The sequence below is a fragment of the Aegilops tauschii genome, chromosome 2, assembly GCF_002575655.3.
Source record: "Aegilops tauschii subsp. strangulata cultivar AL8/78 chromosome 2, Aet v6.0, whole genome shotgun sequence".
Taxonomy (NCBI): domain Eukaryota; kingdom Viridiplantae; phylum Streptophyta; class Magnoliopsida; order Poales; family Poaceae; genus Aegilops; species Aegilops tauschii.
This window is the reverse complement of record NC_053036.3, coordinates 537,967,693-537,992,600: the sequence shown is the minus strand read 5'-3', so window position 1 is coordinate 537,992,600 and position 24,908 is coordinate 537,967,693. Positions and strand designations below refer to the sequence as shown.

The following is a 24,908-nucleotide window of genomic DNA, read 5'->3' as shown; positions in this document are numbered from 1 at the left end:
TTGTGTCCCTACGTATATATACATACATAATCTAGTTCTCCGGGTTGCAATCATACTCATCGTACGTACGTAATCTAATTATATCCGGGTTGCAATCACACGTACGTACGCTAATCTAATTCTCCTGATTAAGCTTTCAAGTGGCAATCATGCAGTTGCCTATTCGAGGCTACGTAGTAGAATGTAAGAGCAGGGAAACCTCTTCGTGGAGTAGTGAGTATACTCCACACTCCGTCATGTCGACCAAGACAGTACACGATCGAGCAGGTCGCCTCGTCGCTCCACCACCTCACGCTCGCCTATATAAGCACCCCCACTTTCTTCTTCTTCCTCAGACCAGCTAGGACATTGTCTTAGCCAAGAGCACGAAGCTTGATCGGGTAGTGGATAGCACGTACTCCGAGCTAGCTACACCTCAAGCTCGAAGAGCATGGTCCGCATTGCGCCGCTCCTGCTGGTGGCGCTGCTCTCTCTAGCCGTGCAGCTCGCGCCGTCCGCAGCCTGCCCATCCTGCCCCAAGCCAAAGCCTCCCCCGCCGCCGCCGCGTAAGGTCAAGCCCTCCGTGCCCTGCCCTCCTCCGCCGCACTCTCCTACACCCAAGCCCTCGCCGCCGCACACTCCTACGCCCAAGCCCTCGCCACCGCACACTCCTACGCCCAAGCCGTCGCCACCGCACACTCCTAGTCCTACGCCCAAGCCCTCGCCGCCGCACACACCGCCGTACACCCCAACTCCGGTTAAGCCGCCGCCAGTCACTCCTACCCCAACCCCAACTCCGGTTAAGCCGCCGCCAGTCACTCCTACCCCTACCCCAACTCCGGTTAAGCCGCCCCCAGTCACTCCTACCCCTACCCCTACCCCAACTCCGGTTAAGCCGCCGCCAGTTACTCCTACTCCTACGCCAAGTCCGGTGAAGCCGCCGCCTGCTGGAACTCCACCATCTCCTGTCAGCCCGTCGCCGCCACCATCTTCGCCTCCAGGCAAGTGCCCGGTGGACACACTGAAGCTGCTGGGGTGCGTGGATGCCCTCAACGGGCTTGTGCACGCGGTGATCGGCAGCAGCGCCAGCGATAAGTGCTGCCCTTTGTTGTCCGGCGTGACCGGCCTCGACGCAGCGCTCTGCCTATGCACCACAATCGAGCTCAAGGCACTCAACATCAACCTCGTGCTGCCAATCGCCATCCAGGTGCTCGTCAACCAATGCGGCAAGACGGTGCCCAGCGACTTCCAGTGCCCTGCGCCAACGCCTGCCACTCCGCCGCCGACACCAGCAGTGCCGCCATCACCTGTCCCACCATCGCCGTCTCCACCAACCCCTGTCACTCCATCGCCGACGCCACCATCCCCAGCTCCGGTCTCGCCGCCGTCCCCTGTGGTCCCGGCCCCAGTCCCAGCGACACCACCGCCATCGCCGTCGACGGGCAAGTGCCCTATCGACACGCTGAAGCTGCTGGGGTGCGTGGATGCCCTCAACGGGCTTGTGCACGCGGTGATCGGCAGCAGCGCCAGCGATACCTGCTGCCCTTTGTTGTCCGGCGTGACCGGCCTCGACGCAGCGCTCTGCCTATGCACCACAATCGAGCTCAAGGCACTCAACATCAACCTCGTGCTACCAATCGCCATCCAGGTGCTCGTCAACCAATGCGGCAAGACGGTGCCCGGCGACTTCAAGTGCCCTTCGCCAACGCCTGCCACTCCGCCGCCGACACCGGCAGTGCCGCCGTCACCTGTCCCACCATCGCCGACGCCACCAACCCCTGTCACTCCATCGCCGACGCCACCATCCCCTGTCACTCCATCGCCAGCTCCAGTTAAGCCGCCGTCCCCAGTCCCAGCGACACCACCGCCATCGCCGTCGACGGGCCAGTGCCCCATCGATACGCTGAAACTGTTGGGGTGCGTGGACGCGCTCAACGGGCTGGTGCACGCGGTGATCGGCAGCAGCGCTAGCGACAGCTGCTGCCCGCTGTTATCCGGCGTGGCTGACCTCGACGCCGCGCTCTGCCTCTGCACCACCATCAAGCTCAAGGCGCTCAACATCAACCTCGTGCTGCCCATCGCCATCGATCTGCTGGTCAACCAGTGCGGCAAGACGGTGCCCAAGGACTTCCAGTGCCCTAGTTAAGCTCCAACGAGTAGAATATCAACTATCAGTACCACCCGTATCTGCATGCGATGCATGGATCGCTTAAATTCTCTTGTGTGGTCACGTATGTAGTGATCTTTATGTACGAGCATGTGCAGCCCTGACGTACTACCTACTTGTGATGTGGAGCTGTAGAACATGCTTGGATTTTGTGTAATTGTGTATCAAATAATAACCGTGTAGCGCGTTGTGGATTTCAATCGGTTTGTAGCGTCTTCTTAAAAACAATTATGAATCGAATGTGTTGTAATTTGAATGAAGTTGTCACATATATACGTGTCCTCTTTTGTGTGTGTTGTTGAAATAGGTATTAAATAAAAAATTATCTTGCATTTGATTCTTACACGAACTGATCAATATGCTCTAAATCCATGTGCTTGAAATGGAGAAGAGAGATGTGGATTTGGGGCTCTCAGATTGTATCCATTTCCTCGTGCTTGGACCAGAAGAGATACTATATTAAATACTACTAGTCCTTGACTTTTACTACTCAACAAAATAATACTACTACTTTAGTGCAATAAGAAATACTACAAGTCTACAAATCTCGATAAGAAATACTACTACTACTTGACTATACTAAAGGCCAGAACTGTGTAAGAAGGTGCCTCTCTAGTCAGCCCGTGAGCCTGCATATGTATGCATGTATCTGGGCTCTGGGCCGGGGTCTGCCTGCTGTACGTCCTCGGCCGGCATGCAGGTGTGACAAAGCAGGTTCCAATCGCTGCAGCATTGGCGACACGCGGGTTCAAAACCGGATAAACAACGCCAATAAAATTATGACGTGAGTGAACCAGGCACGCATATGCAGGAAAAAGTCCAAAATGAACCCTGAACTCGTAGCCCGTAGCTAAATCGAACCCCCAACTCCTAATCCCGGTAATCAGCACACCCAACTCTCTTATCCCGGTCCAAAATGAACCCTGAGTCCACTTCCAAACAGGGATTGATGAGGTGGCAGACCTAAGCCGGGATCGGTGGCTGTTGGGCATGTTGCGGAGTAAAGTTGGGCCGGCCCATAAGGCCCAGAGCGCTCCCCTGCTCTTAATCAGAGCCAGCCCACGCAAGGGGCAGTCAATCCCCACTCGAGGCCTCCCCTGAAATTCCCCTGCTCGAGCGGCGGCAATGGCGACGGGTGGGTGATCGGCTCCGGCGGCGGCGATCGTGACGGCTTGACGACGAGCGACATCAAAGGTACTGTCTCCGACGTCCTCCTCCTCCTGTGGCTGCAATTTAAGCTGTCACCGCAGTGTTAGTGTTAGGGTTCCAGAGAGAAAAATTGGGGCTTTGGTGCGATTACAGAGTTAGGGTTTTTGGCGATTTTGTCAGTCCAGTTGCTCGGATTAGCACAATGTAGTGATATACTCTTGTTTGTTGCAGCTCAATCATGGACCCTAGTGAGATTTTGAATGTCAGATTTCATTTTGGGGGCCAGTTCATCCACATTGGTCCTGTTTTGGATTATGTGGGGGGAGATGAAGCACTTTCATTGATTGAGAGGGACAAGTTGTCATTGTTTGAAGTTCAAGGGCATTTGAAAGACCATCTGGAGTTCAAGGAATCGATGAAGTTGTATTTTCATGTTCCTGGGAAAGAACTAGCTGATGGTTTGAGGTTTTTGTTTGATGACAGTGGTTGTGCTAGCATGTCAGACTACATTTGTGTTGGAGATGTAGCTGACATTTATGTGGAATACCATGGGGAGCAGGACAGTGAGAGTAGCAGCAGTGCTAGTGATTATGAGAATGAGATTGTTGATGTTGATATGGATGATGATGAAGCTGAAGAACCTGACATGGTCATTACTGCAGAACCAGATGATAATGGTGTGCTCACTCAAATGAACAACATCCAATTTGAGCATCCTAGGGCAAGCAAAACCACAGTGGCAAATGAGGTTGATGAAGTGGCAGGAACTCAGTTGATATGTTCTCAAATATGCAGTCCAGATGAAGTGCCAGATGCAGTGCATTTTCAGAACAATTTGAGGACAGATGCAGTGAACTTTCAGAGGAATGTGAGGACAGAGGAAGTGAAGGATCAGAGCAACAACCCAGCAGATCAAGTGAATGTTGAGAGCAACAATGCAGTTTCAGGTAGTGATTCTGAAGAAGATACAGAGTACATACCACACAGTGAGGACAGTGGAGAAAATTCAGAGGTTGTTGAGCTCAGAAGGCATGCTAGAAAATTTAAGAAGAGGATGAGAGATACAAAGAGTTGGCTTGCAGGTGATTCAACAGCTCCTATTCCTATTGACTTAATTGCAAATATGGAAGATCAGTTAGAGGGAGAGGAGAAACAGTGGGGCTATGACTCATCTGATGAGGATTATTCTTATGATGAAGATTCTGATGGGCACATGGTGAGGAGGAAGAGCCAGTATCCAAGATACAATAATGACTCAGAAATTCCACACTTTGCATTGACAATGGTATTCAGGAGCAAGAATCAGCTTGTGAAAGCATTGAAGAAATATGGGATTGTGACAAAAAAAAGCATTGTGTTCTTGAAGTCAGAGAGTAACAGAGTTAGGTCTAAGTGTGGATGGCCTGGCTGCCCTTGGCTTATTTATGGAACCAAAACCTCAAGAACAAGCAGGTTTCAAATCATAACATTTAATGATGAGCACCATTGTGCACAAAACAGGGAGAACAGACTTGTGACAGCTAAGGTTATTGCTGAAAGATATGAGCACTTCATTTTAGCTAATCCAATGTGGAAAATTGAGAGCATGAAAGCAACAGTTCTTCAGGACATGTTTGCTGATGTATCAACTTCTAAGTGAAAGCATGCAAAGAAGCTTGTCATGGACAAGTTAAGGGCTGGAATGAAGAATGAATACACCAGGGTTTTTGATTATCAGCTGGAGCTACTTACAAGTAATCCTGGAAGCACTGTTGCAGTCTGTTTGGATCCAACAAACATGGAACAGAACATATTTCAGAGTTTCTATGTCTGCTTTAATGCACTGAAGTAGGGATTTAAGGCTGGCTGCAGGAAAGTGATTGGTTTAGATGGTTGTTTTTTTAAAGGTGCTGTCAAAGGAGAGCTATTGTGTGCTGTTGCAAGAGATGCAAACAATCAAATGTATCCAGTGGCATGGGCAGTTGTTGAGAGGGAAACTAATGATACATGGAAGTGGTTCATTGCCCTGCTTATTAAAGATCTTGAGATTAATGACAATGGAGCTGGCTGGGTGTTCATTTCAGATCAGCAGAAGGGACTGATAAATGCAATGAAGGATTATTTGCCAAATGCAGAGCACAGAATGTGTGCTAGGCATATCTATGCCAACTGGAGGAAGAAGCATAGGGAACATCAGTGGCAGAAGAAGTTCTGGGCAGTTGCCAAAGCAGCAAACAAGCAGGACTTCAACTACTATAAAGCAAAGCTTGCCCAAGAAACTCCAGAAGGTGCAAAAGACATCATGAGAACAGAGCCAGTGCACTGGGCAAGGGCTTTTTTTTCCAGTGGGATCCAATTGTGAGTCTGTTGATAATAATTTGTGTGAATCCTTCAATCATGCAATTGTTGAAGCAAGGTTTTATCCAATAATTTCAATGCAAGAAAAAAATAAGGAAAAAGGTTATGGTTAGAATTCAGGAACAAAGGGAAAAAGGTCTGAACTTCCATGGAAAAATATGTCCAAGTGCATTCAAGAAATTGAAGAGCAGCATTGCAAGAACCCAGTTTATGGAAGTACTTTGGAATGGCAAAGATGGATTTGAAGTGAAACTTGTCACTGGGAGAAAAAGGCAGTACACAGTGAGTCTTGACAACTGGACATGTTCATGTGGCTACTTCCAGCTAGCAAGTCTACCTTGTTCCCATGCAATAACAGCTATCTACAAGTCTGGAAAAAAAGTGGAAGATTTCATTGCCCCTTGCTATTTTGTTGATGTTTTCAACAAAATTTATGAACATTGTTTGATGCCTGTGGAAGGTGAGGAAATGTGGCCAGTTTCTGAGAAACCTAGGCCTCAAGCTCCAGCATATGCAACCATACCAGATAGCATGCCAGGCAGGCCTAAGAATAATGATAGAAGGAGAGAAGAAAGTGAGAAACCTAAGCCTAGCAAAAAAATGACCAAGCATGGCACTGTAATTATTTGCTCAATGTGTGGCACTGCTGGACACAACAAAACAGGTTGCAAGCAAAACCCATACAGAGGCAAAAAGAAGAAGACTACCAAAAAAAGGGACACAACAAAGGTGAGTTTTATTTTTTCCATGCATTTCTCTGGATTTAAATGATTTAAGTTGGATCTCTGCAATTTAAATTATCTAAGTTAACATCACTTCAAATATTTTGACATGTAGCAAACTGGAGCTAGTGCACCTGCTACTGGCCCAACAACTGCATTTGCAGCAGCTACTGCCCCAGCAAGAAGTTTTGCAACAACTACTGCCCAAGCAAGAGCCTCTACACCAGCCACTGGCCAAGCAAGAGCATCTGCAGCAGCCACTGCCCCAGGAAGAGCATCTGCACCAGCCACTGGCCAAGCAAGAGCATCTGCAGCAGCCACTGCCCCAGGAAGAGCATCTGCATTTAAGCCCCCAAGAGCAAGAGCTGGCCAAACAAGTGCACAACCTGGGCCATCTACTGGCTATAAGAGAAAAAGAGCTCCTGCATCATCTATTCCTAGCTTCAAGTACTTTACTGCTAGTGGCAATGTGTAATCTTGCCTAGTTTCATTTGTTGCAAACATTAAGGTTGTGTTGCAACAGAAATCTTTTGCAATGCCAGGCATATTAAGGCTATGGTCCTAGCTTTTGTAATCTATTTGCAAACATGGATTTGATGTTGCAGATTCTATCTACTTATAATGTCAAAGATGTTTGCTACAATTTTCTTATGATGTTGTTTGCAAATGCTCAGGGTAAATGATATTTGCTATAATTTTCTTATTACAATTGGCAGCAAATGCAAATGCTATCTTATATTGTGTACATTCCAATGATCAGAGAAGTAATATATAACTTGGTTGCAATTGACTGCCAGATCACAAATTTCATTCCATACATTGCATTTCAAACAGAGTTCCACAACTAGATAGATAATTGGAATGATCCATACAGATAATTGGAATGACAGATAATTGCATTGCATACAAGATCCATACATTGCACATGCATACACTTGTGAGATCACAGCAACTTGACATTCAGTTCACTACAAATTTCCCTAGCACTAAACCAAGCACAAAGACAATCAGGACAAATATCACATTCATATACTTGCTCTTCATTGCATCTATTTCTTCATTCTTCAACCTCAACTGCTCTTGCAGAGACATAGCCAGCATTTCACCTCCTGCTTCATCCTCACTCATAGCCGCAGCTGCAAATGCATCTTCAGTTCGAGCAACAGTACCTCCACCCTTCAACCTCCACACCTCATCTCTCAAATCTCCAATTAAGTCACTAAAAAACTTTGGCAACGGATCATCATGCCATTCAACATACCCACAACCACCATGCTACGCAATTGAACAAAAGAAATAAATCAGAATGAGGGGATGAGGAAGAACAGAAGAATGAGCAGAAAATCGGGGCTAACCACTGCATTGACGCACGCGTAATACCTCCTCCCCGGGTTCTGACGGCTCCAAGAAATCCATCTCGGTGCTTTCCGCCGCGGATTGCAGTGGCATAACTTCGCCGGCTCGTACGCCATAGGCTGCTCACGATAGCGCACCGGCGACCTCGCATCCGTGTCCCTCCTTCCCGACGCTCGCCGGAATCCAGGAGCAGAAGAACCGCCTGATGACCACGACATCCAGTGTCCGCCGGCGCCGCCGCCGCCGCACCAATTGCCCACTCCTCTCTCCCTGGCCGCCGCCGGGCTAACCCTAGTTGTGCTGAGGAAATCCCCAATTCGATTTGGATCGGGATATATCCCACCCGCGCGCGCACCGGTCAACTGGCCCACCTGACAGAAGAATCCTAGTTGACTATGCCACGTAAGCGTTTTCCTGCCCAAATCGACTGCAGGGTTCATTTTGGACCGGGATTAGAGAGTTGAGAGTGCTGATTACCGGGATTAGGAGTTGAGGGTTCGATTTAGCTAGGGTCTACGAGTTCAGGGTTTATTTTGGACTTTTTCCCGCATATGCATGTGAGCATGCCCCCACACACTGAGAGAACAAGCAAACAAATAAACACCAGACAGCAGTCCCTACCAGACAGCACATTGCGTGCACGGTAATGTGCTGGGCCGTGCAACTGTGCGAGCGCGCGTACGCCAGGATTAAATTAATCGAGCTGCTGGGCCGGTTCTCACTCAACGATCGAGGGCTTGTGCCTCCAAGAAGGGCCTGTCCCCATGGCCGACCACAAACCTGCACTGTCCTACCCACAAACCCGGACGGGGCCGTAAGATCTGCCCATATCTTTCGGGTTTGTAATCACGTGAAACTGTGAAAGTTGGTCCATATAAAAACACAATGTGGCAATCAAAGAAGGGAGCAACTAGTTAACGAGCGGTTCGGGAGCACTCCGCGCGTGACAAGTGTCGCGCGCAGAGCGCTCCCGCAAAGGAAACCAAGTTGCGCGGTTGGTTCCCGGTTTCCCTTTCCAGTTTGTGGTTTGGTGCGTTTTGCAGTTTGACCCTCGAACTACCAGAATTTTTCGTTTTCCCTTTCCGCGCGAAAACACAAAGAAAATACCAGCTCGCGCGGTTGGTTCCCTGCTTCCCTTTCTCGTTTCCCTTTTTGTTCCCATTATATTTCCGGGTAATGGAGATTTATGGGATAGTTACGGGCGGGGACTACCACCACTATCAAATGTGACCTTTCAAATAAAGAAAAAAAATAACTTTTTAATGTAAAGCGGCAGTCTCCAGAATCGTTCAATCGTGTGACTTCTTTATAGGCACAGGTGAACACTAGGAGAGGCACGGGTGTATAACTTTACTAAATTGAAGAAAAGCACCTTCTGCTCGCCTTCGGCTCGTTCAATTTTCATAAACATCTTGAAGAGGGGGCATAAGTCGAAGTGTGTGTTGGTCGTGCGGCGTGCTGGTTCGTGCGGCGCGTTGTACGTCGTGGTGTGACAAGGCGCCTCCGGCACGAGGGAACCTCTGGCTCGCCTTCGGCTCGTTCAATTTTCATAAACATCTTGAAGGGGGGCATAGGTCGAAGTGTGTGTTGGTCGTGCGACGTGCTGGTTCGTGCGGCGCGTTGTACGTCTTGGTGTGACAAAGCGCCTTCGGCGCGAGGGAAACTCCGGCTCGCCTTCGGCTCGTTCAATATTCATAAACATCTTGAAGGGAGGGCATAGGTCGAAGTGTGTGTTGGTCGTGCGGCGTGCTGGTTCGTGCAGCGCGTTGTACGTCGTGGTGTGACAAGGCGCCTCCGGCGCGAGGGAACCTCCAGCTCGCCTTCGGCTCGTTCAATTTTCATAAACATCTTAAAGGGGGGGCATAGGTCGAAGTGTGTGTTGGTCGTGCGGCGTGCTGGTTCGTGCGGCGCGTTGTACGTCGTGGTGTGACAAGGCGCCTCCGGCGCGAGGGAACCTCCGGCCCGCCTTCGGCTCGTTCAATTTTCATAAACATCTTGAAGGGGGGCATAGGTCGAAGTGTGTGTTGGTCGTGCGGCGTGCTCGTTCGTGCGGCACATTGTACGTCGTGGTGTGACAAGGCGCCTCCGGCGCGAGGGAACCTCCGGCTCGCCTTCGGCTCGTTCAATTTTCATAAACATCTTGAAGGGGGGGGCAAAGGTCGAAGTGTGTGTTGGTCGTCCTGCGTGCTGGTTCGTGGGGGCGTTGTACGTCGTGGTGTGACACGGCGCCTCCGGCGCGAGGGAACCTCCGGCTCGCCTTCGGCTCGTTCAATTTTCATAAACATCTTGAAGGGGGGCATAGGTCGAACTGTGTGTTGGTCGTGCGGCGTGCTGGTTCGTGCGGCGCGTTGGTTGTACGTCGTGGTGTGACAAGGCGCCTCCGGCGCGGGGGAATCTCCGGCTCGTTCAATTTTCATAAACATCTTGAAGGGGGGGCATAGGTCGAAGTGTGTGTTGGTCGTGCGGCGTGCTGGTTTGTGCGGCGCGTTGTACGTCGTGGTGTGACAAGGCGCCTCCGGCGCGAGGGAACCTTCGGCTCACCTTCAGCTCGTTCAATTTTCATAAACATCTTGAAGGGGGGCATAGGTCGAAGTGTGTGTTGGTCGTGCGGCGTGCTGGTTCGTGCGGCGCGTTGTACGTCGTGGTGTGACAAGGCGCCTCTGGCGCGAGGGAACCTCCGGCTCGCCTTCGGCTCGTTCAATTTTCATAAACATCTTGAAGGGGGGCATAGGTCAAAGTGTGTGTTGGTCGTGCGGCGTGTTGGTTCGTGCGGCGCGTTGTACATCGTGGTGTGACACGGCGCCTCCGGCGCGAGGGAACCTCCGGCTCACCTTCGGCTCGTTCAATTTTCATAAACATCTTGAAGGGGGGGCATAGGTCGAAGTGTGTGTTGGTCGTGCGGCGTGCGGCTGGTTCGTGCAGCGCGTTGGTTGTACGTCGTGGTGTGACAAGGCGCCTCCGACGCGAGGGAACCTCCGGATCGCCTTCGGCTCGTTCAATTTTCATAAACATCTTGAAGGGGGGGACATAGGTCGAAGTGTGTGTTGGTCGTGCGGCGTGCTGGTTCGTGCGGCGCGTTGTACGTCGTGGTGTGACACGGCGCCTCCGGCGCGAGGGAACCTCCGGCTCGCCTTCGGCTCGTTCAATTTTCATAAACATCTTGAAGGGGGGCATAGGTCGAAGTGTGTGTTGGTCGTGCGGCGTGCTAGTTCGTGCGGCGCGTTGGTTGTACGTCGTGGTGTGACAAGGCGCCTCCGGCACGATGGAACCTCCGGCTCGTTCAATTTTCATAAACATCTTGAAGGGGGGGCATATGTCAAAGTGTGTGTTGGTCGTGCGGCGTGCTGGTTCGTGCGGCGCGTTGTACGTCGTGGTGTGACACGGCGCCTCCGGCGCGAGGGAACCTCCGGCTCGCCTTCGGCTCGTTCAATTTTCATAAACATCTTGAAGGGGGGCATAGGTCGAAGTGTGTGTTGGTCGTGCGGCGTGCGGCTGGTTCGTGCGGTGCGTTGGTTGTACGTCGTGGTGTGACAAGGCGCCTCCGGCGCGAGGGAACCTGCTTGTTTAATTTTTATATAGCAGGTTGTGCAAAAGGCAAGCTGCTTTGTTTCGAAAGGCACGGGATTGAAGCATGTGCAGTCACGTCTGCTTAAGAGCTAGGTTTGTGCGTGCATTCACATGTGTGCATACTACGAAGGCATTGGTATGTTGCCTCCGGAGGCACGGGTTTGAAGCATGTGAAGTCACATGAAGTCATTGGTATGTTGCCTCTAGAGGCACGGGTTTGAAGCATGTGAAGTCACGTGTGCGTAGGAGCTAGCCACGGTTGAGGCGTTCTTGGTATTTGTGTGTGGATATTGCCCGGATGCATGGTGACCCAGGCTTTGGTGGCACAAGGCCATGTCACCTCTGGAGGCACGGGAGGGTGGTCTCCAGAGTCACGCGTAAGGGTATGTGTGTGTGTGGATATTGCCCGGAGGCATGGTGACCCAGGGTTTGGTGGCACAAGGCCACGGGAGGGTGGTTTCCAGAGTCACGTGTAAGGGTTCGTTTTGGGAGTCACTGCTGTCGTACAAATAAGAAGAGGCATTGTTGTTTATAGTTTACTGGCACTCTCTGATGATGTAAGAGGCACTGTTGTCGAAATAGTTCTATTTTCAACATGAACACGCAATTTCTAACTACATTACATAGAAATGTGAGTTACTGATAAACTTTTTTGTCACGTCTAGATAGAATTAGCCTCGCGGGCTAAATCAAAAGTTTTAGTCTTCATTTTTGCTCAAGATCTTGCTAATCTCGTCACCCATTTCACTAAGTTTGACTTGATTCATCTCGCTACTTAAGAGAATGTACATTGCCTCTGCCCTCTAGTCTTCGACCTCATCCTGTGAAATTTTGCCGAGAAGGGAAGTATATTATTAGAGTTTGTGCATATAACTTGTTTATAAGTAAATCTATATAAACTTACTGTCAAATCTTCCAGGTCTTCGACAAACTTTTCACCATTGTAGAGGAATGCAAGCTTTAAAACAACAAATTTTGATTCTCCCTTTTCTACCACTGGAACATCTTGCACGGTATGAATCTGCCATCTTGTACCCTTGGCATTCATTGTTTGTCCTAGTATGGTGTTGAAGACTTCTTTAAACCTAGGTACCTGGGAATATTGCATTTTGTAATTAATTGTTTTAATATTACAACTTGTAAAACTGAAAAAATTGTTATGTATAAATGCTTACGATTGCCGACTTATGAACATGATATTCCTGAAACTGTCTTTCTCTTTCTTTTTTAGCATCTTCATTTTCCTGAAGAACTCGAGATGCTTCTTTTAGATCCAATTTATCCATGTCTATCTTTTCTTTCTCAAATTCCTCTGGAGTCGTTTCTCGAGGATCAATAATGTGAACTTTGTGTTTGTATTTGTCCAGCACATATAGTACATAGCGGTCATGCTTCTCCATTGGAATGAATATCTGCGTACAAAATACTTGTTGCTTAGATGATAGTTTAATATAAAGTAATTTAATAGAACGCATATTTTGTGATTTTGTCATGGAGGAAAGGGTTGTTACCATGTTTGCTGTTGAGAGCTTTTTGCGTTGATTTTCCTTGAAATACATGGGAACCAGCTGATTCTTTGTTTTTTGTAATTCATTTTTAAATTTTGTAATACCAGTTTTGTGTTTCTTTAAATCCAATATATGTTGCAAACAATATTTATGATGAAAAAACTGTTAGAAAGAAGAGCTGTGTAACAATATAAAAAGAGTAGGTGTTGCAATATAGACAAGATTTTGCTTTTTAAAGGTTTACCTTTGCAAAGTTTGGGCCTAATATTACTCTGTCACTCTGTTTTGAATCTTGTCTGCTTTCCCAGATTTCTGCTATGTCATCAAGGACCCTCTTTTCCATATGATGTGGTATGTTCGTCTGTGTTGGTCTTGGACCAAATACTGCCTTCAGTTGGGCTCCAGTAAGTTGCGTGCTTTCACTGCCCCTGCGGATGCGCCTAAATATAGTTTTGCTGCGACAGGGAGATTAAATAATTTTGGAGGTCACGGTCAGTGAGAAACAAATTTTTACATTATTTTTGGCCTATGTCCAACTATTTTGAGGTGCAATAGAAAACAACTCACTTTTTGTATTCCTCCTGCTAGCTGTCGCTCATGACTAGATGGAAGAGGTCGAACGCCTCCGTTGTGTGTTGGAAGCAATGAGAATGTTTTGGGTATGGACTGGTGCTTCGTCTTTTTTCCCTTCTAGTTTCATCTGTTTCTGTCAGCGGAAGCAGATATGTAATATGTAAGCTCTTGTGATACGAAAGACATTGGTGAACCGTGGGATGGGTAGGTTATTACAAAAAAAAGATAAGTAGAAATGATTTTCTTACCTTTGTTGGTGGAAAAGAACTTTGAAGTTTCTAGTTTGAATTCTTTGATTCTTCCAGGTAGTTCCTTGCACTTTACTTGGTTTGTTTCACCAAATATGGCTGTAAAAAGGAACTCTGGTTTCCACTCGGCATCTACGTTGCTTTGCTGCATGGAGGTCATTGGATATTCTTTTATTTTTCTTTCAAGAGATAATTGAAGTATTCAAGTAGTGCTGCTTGTAAAAATTAAAATTGTTGCTCTCGTACTATTCACTTACATCGAAATCCTCATCATCTTTTATGAGATCAATGCCATTCCAGTATTTTGCAAATTGAACCATGAAGTGTCCGCATTGGGTACCCTGCTGTTTGGGCACACAAACTCTGTTAGGTGTTTCTGCTATCCTCGACCAGTTCGGTTTGCCGTTGGCTCATAGCTCTGCTTCGTCGTAATGCTTCTTCATGAGTGCGTGCATCCTTTTAATCTGTGATTACAGTTTGGTGTTATTGTTGGGTTTTGGCATTAAACAAGGGAATGCAGGAATTGGAAAACCAATTAGAAAACAAGGTTGAATTGACGTACAAGTTCTGGGTGATCCTTATGGTGTGTTTTCCATGTATTTTTTCCGTCTCCGTCTCTGTAATTCAGTGAGTGAAGTATGTCGATGGAGCTCGTGTACTTGTTGAGCACGTACAGTGTGTAGTGTTTAGCTGTGTTTTGAGGTATCATAATCTGCGGTGTTTGGAGACAGAGTGAGTTAAAGTTCATTCTTGTCAGGAGAATTAAATGACATGTAAATTTGCAATCTGTAGGAAAAATGAATTATGTTCGTATATTTCTATTAACTTACCAGCTTTTTCTTTAAAAGTTCCTTCCCTGTTACAAGGGGTGCAAACTGTTTCAATGCTTCGTCCTCATTGAATTCTGCTAGTCCTCCTTTTCCTCCAATTTTAACACCGAGCACGATCTGCGACCAATTTTTTTTCTACTTTTTAGTACAATCTTTGTAATCACTGAAATGATGCAAGTATTTTTGTCAAATTGGACTTCATACGTTTGCAAATTCTGCGGGAAGTATGGCTTTATCGGTTGTGTTGTATTGTTGCTGCACTGTCCATTCTTCGAACAATGCGTTTGCGATGGATCCCTCCATCTGTCCATGATCTCCTTTCCGTAGCTGTTCCATTATTTGTTTTCCTGTAATCCAATCGGGTCGCTTCGAGCTAATATATACGTTTAGACTGCAAGCAGAAAAAGTTTATACATTGGTTAGGTTGGTTTAAAAAGGGGCAACATTTCTTTGTTTTTTTGTTGTGACAAGAGAAAGTACTTACTCTCCGCATTCGTCCTGTCCTTATTTGCTGAATAGGTATTCATGAAGTGCTCTGGCTTCGTTCATAAATTTGAAATCTCCTGGGACAAAAGTAGGAATTTTTCCATGCAGCCTTCTTGAAGGCTTTACCGGTCTCTTCTTGACCGAGATTTTCTTGTCTGAGCTGTTCTCGGATGATTGAGGCATTGAATGTTCTCCTGATTCTTGCTGCAAGATTGTCAGATACTGCGTGGGATCTTTGTTGAATTCATAGCTTTCATGGTCATTCAGCCATGTTTTGATTACATCGAATTCAACGCCCATCTTTACATGCTCGTTGTATTCCTCTAGTTGGAGCGGGTTAAGCCTGAAAGAAATTCATCAACTTCATTGTGCTTTTCCATTGTTTTGGGTTTAGGAACTCTAGAGAGATGGTGCTGGAGGTGCCTTGCTGATTGCTTGTCGAGCCTGTTACTTCTTGAAGAAGAACAGGTTGTTTCTTCTGCTCGGAAACCTGTTCTTGTGTATTTGGTACGTCGTTGCTTGTGCCATCCTCTTTTAAATCAGTGCCTGTTTGTTCAAGTTGATCTGTGCTCGGGGTATTGCTGTTGATATTTTGCTCGTCCGTTTGCTCTTCAACATGGTGTGGTATCTTGTCGACTGGTGGTGGTTGATCTGGTTCTATTGGTGGATCCTTTTCTTCGTGGTCTGTGCAAGATTCTTGGGCGACGGCGTGTCTGCTGACATCCACAACCTCTTTGTGTTTACTGGATATATCAATAACTTCATGCTCTTTTGTGGTTGTCGCATGCATAATATGTTCTTTTGGCTCGGGAATTGGCGGAAACTCTTCCAGTACGCAACATTCTGTCTGTTGCATTTCTTTGTCTCCCATATCGACTTCGTACTTCAACATATCTGTTAGAATCAAAAAATAATAATAAAAAAAAGAATATTACTTCTTCTAGTGTGACAAAATTGTAAGGATTAGTTTCTGAAAAGACTAACCTGTTGTACACTTGATTAATGACACTTTGGTATTCCCTCTGTGTTGACTGATTAGTTGATATAGAATTTTTTTTCCTCAACTCTGGTACTTGTTCTGGCTCTAAGTTTGCTGCTGTTCCATCATTGGAGTAGTGCTTCAGGTTCATGTATATATAGAATGCGCAGTCCATTCTGCATGTAGAGGAATGGTACTAGTAAGATTGTTGCATTCAAGAAACGGAAAGAAGAGAAGTGTTGGAGCAATGGTAGTGGTAATTGTTGCATTGAAAACACGAAAGAACAGAATTATTTCAGCAATTGTAGTATTGAATCTTGCATTGAAAAAAAGAAAGAAGTGAATTGTTGGAAGTGCTTACGTGTCTTCTTCTTGAAGTGGCACCTGCAGTTTGACCCTTTTGAAATGGTCGATGCTTTTTTGTGAAAGTTGTAGCTCTGTGCTTACGTGCTTCCATATTTTCATTAATTTGCTGGTTACATTGTTGAAGAATTCTATTGTGCCTGAATATGCAGTTGAAGAGTCAAGGAGTTCAAAGCGCTGTTTTTACATGTTAACTGTAATGGTGAAGTAATGACTTGTATTTTCGTCTTGCTCAAACCCGCGCAACGAACATGGTAGAAGGAACTGCAAAACAAAAAATAAAAAGAAAATATTTGGAAATCTTCTTATATTTAGAAACATAAAATAAAAAGAGAACTTTGCATAACATATACGCAAGCTGATCTGCTTACCATGTTATAATCTTGCAGCTTTTCGTCTTCTTGCATGTTGAAAAATGATGTAAGCCTGGCAGGTAGTAATTTTTTTCTAATGTGTTCTTGATCATTATTTCTGTAGCACATTGGATCTTCGTCGTCGGCTTCCTTTATCGAGTGCTGCTTGTTTTGTCACATATACACAAAGGGAATTTGTCAGTTCAGTTATAGGGGAAGTTTATCTATTTATAAAGTCATATATATTGTTTTAAACGTGATTCTTTTGCCGTGATCTTTACTTACAGTGTTGCTTAACGACAGAATCTTTCTCCCTGTGCCATTTAGTTGTTTTCTCAAGATTGTTAGCATGGGCTCGATTGCTTCGGTGCGTACTGATTTACCGACCTTGAAGCTTTCGGCGACATGGCCTAGATTGACATCAAACTTGTTTGTTGTAATGAAAAGCTCATCCCTGCAAAGTATATTTAGAAAAATGTTGTAGTTTACACATGATACAGTCAAAATGATCGTGTGTAATAATGTGTTTTGTGTTAGTTGCATGAACTTACATTTCTCTCTGTGTCCATGGCTTGCATACAGCGTTGTACAGGTCTTCGATGGCTTTGTTGACGGAATCACTATCTTTATCTCCTTTCTCCATTGTGCCTGCGATGATTTTGAATTTAATGTAAATAATTCCAAGTCACAATATCACAAGATAGGAATTAAGTTTCTATTGTCTTGCCTGCTTCGATGCTAGAAGATATGTCCTGTCCAGTGTTGTTCCTTTCTTGTTCACCTTCTGCTTCTTGCGGCATGTTATGTTCTTCTTTTTGCATTGTACCCTTTTGTTCAGTTTTTGCTGCATCCTCATTTGAGTCGTCTGTGTCTTTCTTAGCATCATGTTTTTCCTTGTCAACCGTCGTGTCTTGCTGGTGGTCTTTTCCGTCTTGTTTTTCAGTCTCGGCCTGGTTGGCACTGACTTCTCTGCCAGGGGAATTGGCATCGTACGACGGTGTAGGGTTTTCTTCGATGGTTTCTGCTTCTTTCTCTGGAACAATGTGTGTGTCCGCTTCATTGCTTGTATCTCCGTGGTCGCCTTCTTCGTGTTTCTGCGTTATCATTGAAAAAGCATTGAAATAATTTAAGTTGCTACTTTATTTTAATTATAGCAGCTGTTATGGGAAAATAGCGAAGCGTTTGGTGCGTTGTTTGAGCTATTTTGATTGTGATTAAGTCGTGTAATTTTGTGGAAATATTTTGTGCAACTTCACCTGTTGAGCCGTCGTTGGTGATTCTGACTGTTCCACCCGTTCTTCGTCGAGTGTAGTTTCTTGGGTATCCTCCTGTTCTTTGTTTTGGTGTTCATCACCACTGTCATGATTTTTGTCTTGCAGCTGTTCAATCATAAAGGTGGCTAAGTTTGAGTGCATTTTATTTCTCATGGAACTACTTTATATTTTCGTAGAATCAGCTTATGTAACTTTACCTCCTCAATCGTTGCTGCTGAATGTTGTGCTTGTTCTTCGTTGAGTGGAGGTTTTTGGGCATCTTCTTCTTCTTTCTTTTGTAGTTCATTGCCGCTGCCGTCGTTTTTGTCTTGTAGCTTTTGAAACACACAGGTGGCTAAGTGGCAGTGCATTTGAGGTTCCACATAGCTATTTTATACTTTGATAGGTTCAACGTATGTAACTTTACCTTTTCAGTCGTTGTTGCTGCTGCCGTCTCTGCTGCGTGTTTTTCGGTGAGTGAATATTTTGGGGCTTGGTCTTCTGTTACATTGATGACTGCCTTTTGAAGAACATGTTGCCCTTCTTCAGTGTCCTCCTTTTGCTCATTGGTCTCCTCTCTCTACGATGCAGGAAAGTAGTGAAATGTCAAATGCGTGTTTTTGAACTATAAGTTCATGAAGAGGTATTATGTGTTTTCACCTCTGTATTTGTTGTTGTTACTGCTGATTCTTCGTTCAGTGGTGGTTTTGGGTCCTTCTCTTGCTCTTTATTTTGCTGTTCATCGTCACTGACCTTGTTTTTTTCTTGCAGCTGTTCAAACATAGAGGCGGCAAAGTGAGAGTCCATTGGAGTGAATACAAATGTGGTAGGTTGGAGTTTATTTGATTGTGCACGCAGCAATTTTATAATTTCATAGTTGCAGGTTTCGTATGTTTACCTTTTCAGTCGTTGACGCTGCCGTTGTCTCTGGTACCTGTTGTTTGGTGAGTGAATTTTTTGTGGCTTGGTCTTCAGTGGCATTATTGTCTATCGTTTGAAGAACATGTTCGGGTTGTTCATTGGGCTCCTCTGGTTGTGTTTGATGGTCTTGATTGTTGATGGTTTCTTGAGCTTCTTGTGCCTGCACCAACACAAAAAATATTTAAGAAATGGGTGCATTTATGACTGTTCAGTTACAATTTTTTTATAAGACCTCTATCTCTGGAGTTGCAGGACTGTCTACTACTTGTACTACGGCTTCTCCTTGTCTCGTGTTGTCCTCTAGTTTTTCTTGTTGAATGTCTATGCCAGTGCTTTTGCTTGCTTCCTCTTCCTATTTAATAAAAATTGAAATCATAGATTGAACTTCATTTGTGTCTGAGCTTTGTAACCTCACCTCTTCAGATGTTGTTGTTTGAAGTTCTTGATCTTCGAGATCAGCGTACTCGTTTGTTTCCTGCATTTGTTCAAAGAAAAGGGTGAGACATCCCTTATAATCTTTGTGTTGCCGTGGCGGGGTGTATTAGGTAGTTCAGACATCATAAAAATATTTTGAAAAGTGGTTGTTGTTGTTGAATTTTTACCTCCGTGTTGATGACTGGGTTATTTGTGCCTGCATCTACTGTTTCTTTGTCAGGTATAACAGTCTCTTGTTTCTCATCGGCTGGGATGTCTTGCGCTTTCTCCTTTGTACTCGTGATGGTGATCTGCAATGGTGTGGCGCTGGAAATCTCTTGTACACAAAGTTCCTGTTCTGTGACGCCTTCGTCTGTTTGAGGTTCACTATGGGGTTCAATTTCAACACGGTTTGTCTCTTGGTCTTGCAGTGCTTGTGATACCTGGAGATCAAACAATATGAGTTTGTGGTTCACTGTCTTTCCTGCCATTTATGAGTTTTTGGTGTGGGTAATAGTGGGCTATGGAAGTTTACCTCCTCTTCGTTGTTTTCTTCTTCTTTGTCGTTTGTTATGCTAACGGTTGATTGTGGGTTAGCCTCTTGCATTTGGTTGCGGGGCTGCTGACTTGATTGTTCTTCAGTTGAGCCTATATTTTGTTGGAGGTTTGTCAGTTAACTTATAACTCTATCCGGTTTTGAAAGGAAAAATGGATGTTCATACTGACCTCTTCACAGGTTCTGACGTCGATCGTATCTTGTGCTTGTGTTGGGGTAGTTGTTGTTGTAGCATTGTCTGTTGTGAGGTTGCTTTGTTTGTTCCGTTCATTCGTGTTTTTGGGGTTGTTGACACCATCCTGCTGTTGGAGTTCATCTTGGCCTGGCGTGCTATTGGTACGTTCCTGAAAGCATTGAGGCAATTCTTTTCAGTTGAGGTATGAAAACAGGGGTTTGCTTTAGGGTGCGTATGGCACCATGCATTACTATTTACTTACCTGTTTTTGCCGCTTTATCTTGTTCTTGTCAATGCCTATGTACCTTGATTTTGTTCTTCTCTTCCTCTCTTCATCTTCTTCTTCTTCTTTTTTTCTCCTTTCGCTTGGTTCTGTTGTGGCTACGATTTCATTCGTGCGGTTGGCATCAGCTAGTCTACTTGAGGCTGCTAGATCTGCTTGCTCTAGTGTCTGCAGGGTCGCGTTGTCTGTCAGGTACCTTGTGCAAACTATGTCCTGAAATTGTCTGAGTTGTTCTAATGAATCCATCAGGGCAATTGTTTGTTGCACGACTAGGTTCTTGTTTTTTTCATCCAATATCTTTTCCTTTTCGTTGCATTGGTTTTCAGCCCTAGTGGTTATTGCGGGTATCTGTTCTGCTTCATGGAGTACTTTTTCCAACAATTTGTTTATCATTTGGAATATTTCTTCTGCTCCTGTGCTGATGCTTTTGTTTGGTTCCCTGCTTCCACTGGTGCCGACACGTGGTTCGCGCCGGCGTTTGGGTGGAGGTGGTAGCAGTTTGGTCATGTTCTGGTGTTGCTGTTGTTTGCGATGTTCTCCTGCTATCTGGTGAATTGAAGACGAAGTTGATGCTGTGTTGGCATAGAAGATCCTCTCTGCTGTTCCTTTCCATGTCTGCATCGTTTTTGTGGAATGTAGTTGATTAGAATGGAAACCGTTTTCAAAAAGGGAAGGACTGATTTATGTACAATAGAGCTATACCTGTATTTTGCCAAATTCATAGTCATCTGGTCATGCTTTTCCGTCCCTTTTCATGTCTGCTCTAGCTATTTTCGCTAGGTCACTCTCTTTGAGATGGTTTGCTCGTGGTAATGAGGTCTTGTCCATTGTCTTTGCAATCTTCCGCATTTCTTTTTGTCGGTTGGCAGCAGTAGGGAGTCGAGGTACATGATTACTGGCCCCTGTGCCAAACCATTGACATGCTTTTTGTTCTTTTCTTCCTGAGGCAAATTTCTGTGTTTCTGCCATATCTTGGCTCCTTCCTTAATACATTCGATGATTACCTTGCAGAAATCCATCTTTGCCATCTCTGGATAGTCCATGTCCTCTACCATTATAGCTTGTCGAGCGAAGATAGCGGCGCTTGACCCGCAGACAACATTGTGGAAAAAAATAAGGAAAAATATTTTAACCGATTTCCTGTTTGACTGTTCGTCATCTAGTTCCACCAATTTTTTAGCTCCGTGAATAGTTCTTTTGGTTTGAAATCTGTATGTTTGAAGCCAAGGTCTGACATCAGTTCTTTCATTGAAGTTGGGCTCTTCGCTGGCCTTGGTGCTGACTTTTCCGTGCCGTTTGGGTATCCAAACACCTTGTGTATAGCTTCCTTGGTAATCTTGATTTTCTTGTCTTCGGTACCATCACCGAAGGTTATTGTCATGCTTTCTGTGTCCAGGTTGTCGTAGATGTGTGCTGCAAGTGGTCTGCAGATGGAGCCCGTTATTTTGCAGTTCTCTATGCTGCCAAATCCTGCCGTCCTAATATCTTGCTTGTGACGGTCTTTAAGTAAATTCCATGCTTTCTTGACATGAGCGAATGCTGCCCCTGCCTTGATTTGGCATTTCTTTTCGTTCGTTTCTTGCTGTTCTTCGTCAACTGTTGGTGCTGCCAATTCTTTTCCGCTAGTCTTTCTCCTCTTTCTGTCCTTGTGTCCTGATTTGTTCTATTTCAGAAGACAAAAAGAAAGGGTTTCGTTAGAAAGGAACGTTAGATCCTGAGTGCTGAATAGTGGTATTCAAAATTAGTACATAAGTGTGTTTTTACATCGTCATCATGTTCTGCGTCGCTGTCATGCTCTTCGGCATCATCGCCGTCTGTAGGAATGAAATCTGTATCATGTTCCCTATCATCGTCGTTATCATTGGTATCTGAACCTTTGCCGTTGGTATCGTCTTGTTCTTTTTCTACCCTTTGTCGTTTGTTTTTCTTCTTGCGTTCACCTTGTTTCTTCGTGGCGGTTGGTGCTGTTGGCGGGAGTACCATTAGAGGTAATGGCTGATGCTGCAAGGTACTAGTGTCGACGATGTTTTCAGCATTGTCCTTTTGCTTTTGCCTTTTTGCTCCAGGAGTAAAAACAGTGCTTGTATCTGATTTTCTCTTTTTTTGCTTGTTGCTAGATGTTTAATCCTGTTGAGCCTGGTGTACGTTATCATTTCTTCCGCAGGTGGTTTGTTCCTCATGTTTTGTTCTGTGTCCTTTTCTGATGAATGAGGAGACATGGTGCCTGTTTCTGCACTTTGAATATCACCGTCTTCGTGTCTTGTATAATGACCAGGTAACAAAAAAGGATGTTCTTTTTGTCCGAAAATAATTGATACACATTTAAAATATATATCTTCCATGATTATGCATAAGGAATGTGAAACTCCCAAAGGGGATTTTAGTTTTCTTTTCTTGGGTTAAGATAGGTTATTACTATTGTTACCGATTGAGCTAATTAGGGGATGGAAGAAAATATTAATTATGGTTATGAGTGCAGCTGGGGTAGTGAAGTTAGGGTGAAGCATTTTCTGAGACAAAAATGCACTCTGCGGGTGATATTTCATAATGGGGGGAATATCATCAATGATAGTTCAAGATTTATTGGGTAAGTTAAACTGTTTTTGAATTAAAAATAAGATAATGTGCGAACATTTTTAATGTTTTCTATAAAGAAATATATAAAAAGTGGCAGGTAGTTTTATTTGTAGACATAGTAAAGTTATTGTTGTCAAGGATAGCAGTTAAGTTATTAATATCTCAATATAGTTTTTTGTAGATGGACAGTGGAGACTTTTTGCTCAAACCTTTGACAGGAGCTTGCTGGATTGCATGCTCTTCAGCAGGGTCTTCGTCAGTATTTTGCTGGGTTTTAGCTTCTTAGTGAGGATTTGTCATTGCTGCATAAAAAATGGGCAGGTGTTCGAAGCAGAGTCGAGTGTCACAGGAAAAAAACCTGCGTGGTGTGAAAACAAATTTGCATGGATAGAGAGGCACAGGTTGTTTTACCCTAGAAGCACAGGGTACACATATTCTTTGTTTACGGTATTTCACACCAGAGGCACTTAATTTGAAAAACGGTTACATTGACGGGACAAGGGATGTAGAAAATCTCGTACGGTTATCAATTTTGGCCTCTCAGGATGCTTGAGGGGTTTGGATCTATCAACGTATTTTAGTTACTGATGTTTCAGGTTTTTTACCTTTGAGCACAAATCGTATGACGAAAATCCCAGGGCGGAGAGCAGTAGCATTTCTATTAAATCTCATATCTGCGCTAGTTCAATTTGTTAGGCAAATTGATTTAGGTTATTAGAAAACTCCTTAGTAGCGGTGGCTAGGGTTGCTGTTCCTGGAAGTGGAAAAATCACTACGATCTACCCGGTGGAATGGAGTGGGATAGAATGATAATTACCTTCAATTACTTGTGCGGTGTTCTTCGCTTCCATCCGCTTATTGTGTCATTGCTCCTTTTTTGTTGCGATTTCCACCGCCGCTGTTGAAGTCCTCTCCGTCTGTCGCCGCAGCCGGCGGGGTTATTGGTGTTGTCGCGGGCAGAGTGTGGCTGTTTGTATGTCGGATTTGAGTGTGGTTGGCGAACGCGGTGGCGGTTGTCCGGTGACGCGAACTCGATTTCGAGTTTGTGTTTGTGTGCAGAAGGAAGGAGGAGAGCGTGCGGGAGTGATGAAGGTTTCGAGATTTACTTGAAGGGGAAGTAAGCTAGTAGAAGAGGGAGGGAGAGATGGAAACCATCGAGCCGTCTCTAATCTTCAACCGTCCATTTGGGCATCAAGATTCGTTATGCTTGGCTTGGGTTTTTTTGTGTGCTACAATATTTTTTTTTGTGCTGAGACTGTTAGTGCTGGAGTGGAGCCTCTCTACTGGCATGTGGCCGTAGGCACACGAGGCACATAAGTGCAGGTTCTACAGGCACGTGGATGCAGGCACAGGAGGCACGGAAGTGTGGGTTCTACAGGCACGTAGAGAACCACGGGACAGGCCAGTGTCGCGCGAGGCATGTTGATGTAAGCACCGGAGGCACGGAAATGCAGCTATCACAGGCACAAACATGCTGCTTCTCAAGGCACGGGTATCAACCCTGTGGATGTAGTACAAGAATGCGTTGGGAAAGGCATGTGTTAGAATGCTCGGTTAAAGAGGCATGGTTGTGAAGTTTCAGGAGCGACGCGGGCGTGGCACTGGGACCATGTAAGAGTCACGGCGCATGTTATGTTAGGCACGTGAGGCACGTTGGTTCAGGCACGGAAGGCAGAAAAGGTGAATCCACAACAGACACGTACGTGTGTTTTCTCAAGTCACGGGTGTGCACTCTCTGGATGCACAAACGTGTGGCGGCAGAGGCATGGGTCCGACTACTCGGTTACAGAACCACGTTCGTGAAGTCACGTGGGTGTGGCATTACGGGGCACGTAAGAGTCTGGGTGAGTGACACGTGAGGCACGTGGGTGCAGGTACGTGTAGGCACAGAAATGAAGCCACCACGTTTGTGAAGTCACGTGGTCTGAAGTGGAGCCTCTCTACACGCATGTGGATGCAGGCACACGAGGCACGGAAGTGCAGGTTCTGCAGGGACGTAGACGCAGGCACAGGAGGCCGGTGTCGCATGAGGCGCGTGGATGTAAGCAGCGGAGGCACGGAAATGAAGCCAACACAGGCACAGACATGCTGCTTCTCGAGGCACGGGTATCA

The 24,908-nt window shown here is 45.6% G+C and overlaps 1 protein-coding gene across 1 annotated transcript; it reads left to right on the top strand.

Moving 5' to 3' along the window:
* Positions 1–210: 210 nt before the first annotated feature.
* LOC109780596 (uncharacterized) lies at positions 211–2,402 on the top strand. The gene has a single exon (XM_020339177.4). It carries the CDS (start codon positions 431–433, stop codon positions 2,123–2,125), a length of 1,695 nt encoding a protein of 564 aa, XP_020194766.1. The 5' UTR covers positions 211–430; the 3' UTR covers positions 2,126–2,402.
* The last annotated feature ends 22,506 nt before the right edge of the window (positions 2,403–24,908 follow it).

Excerpts from the sequence above, each read along its gene's own strand:
- LOC109780596 (XM_020339177.4), top strand. The coding sequence starts at position 431 with ATGGTCCGCATTGCGCCGCTCCTGCTGGTGGCGCTGCTCTCTCTAGCC.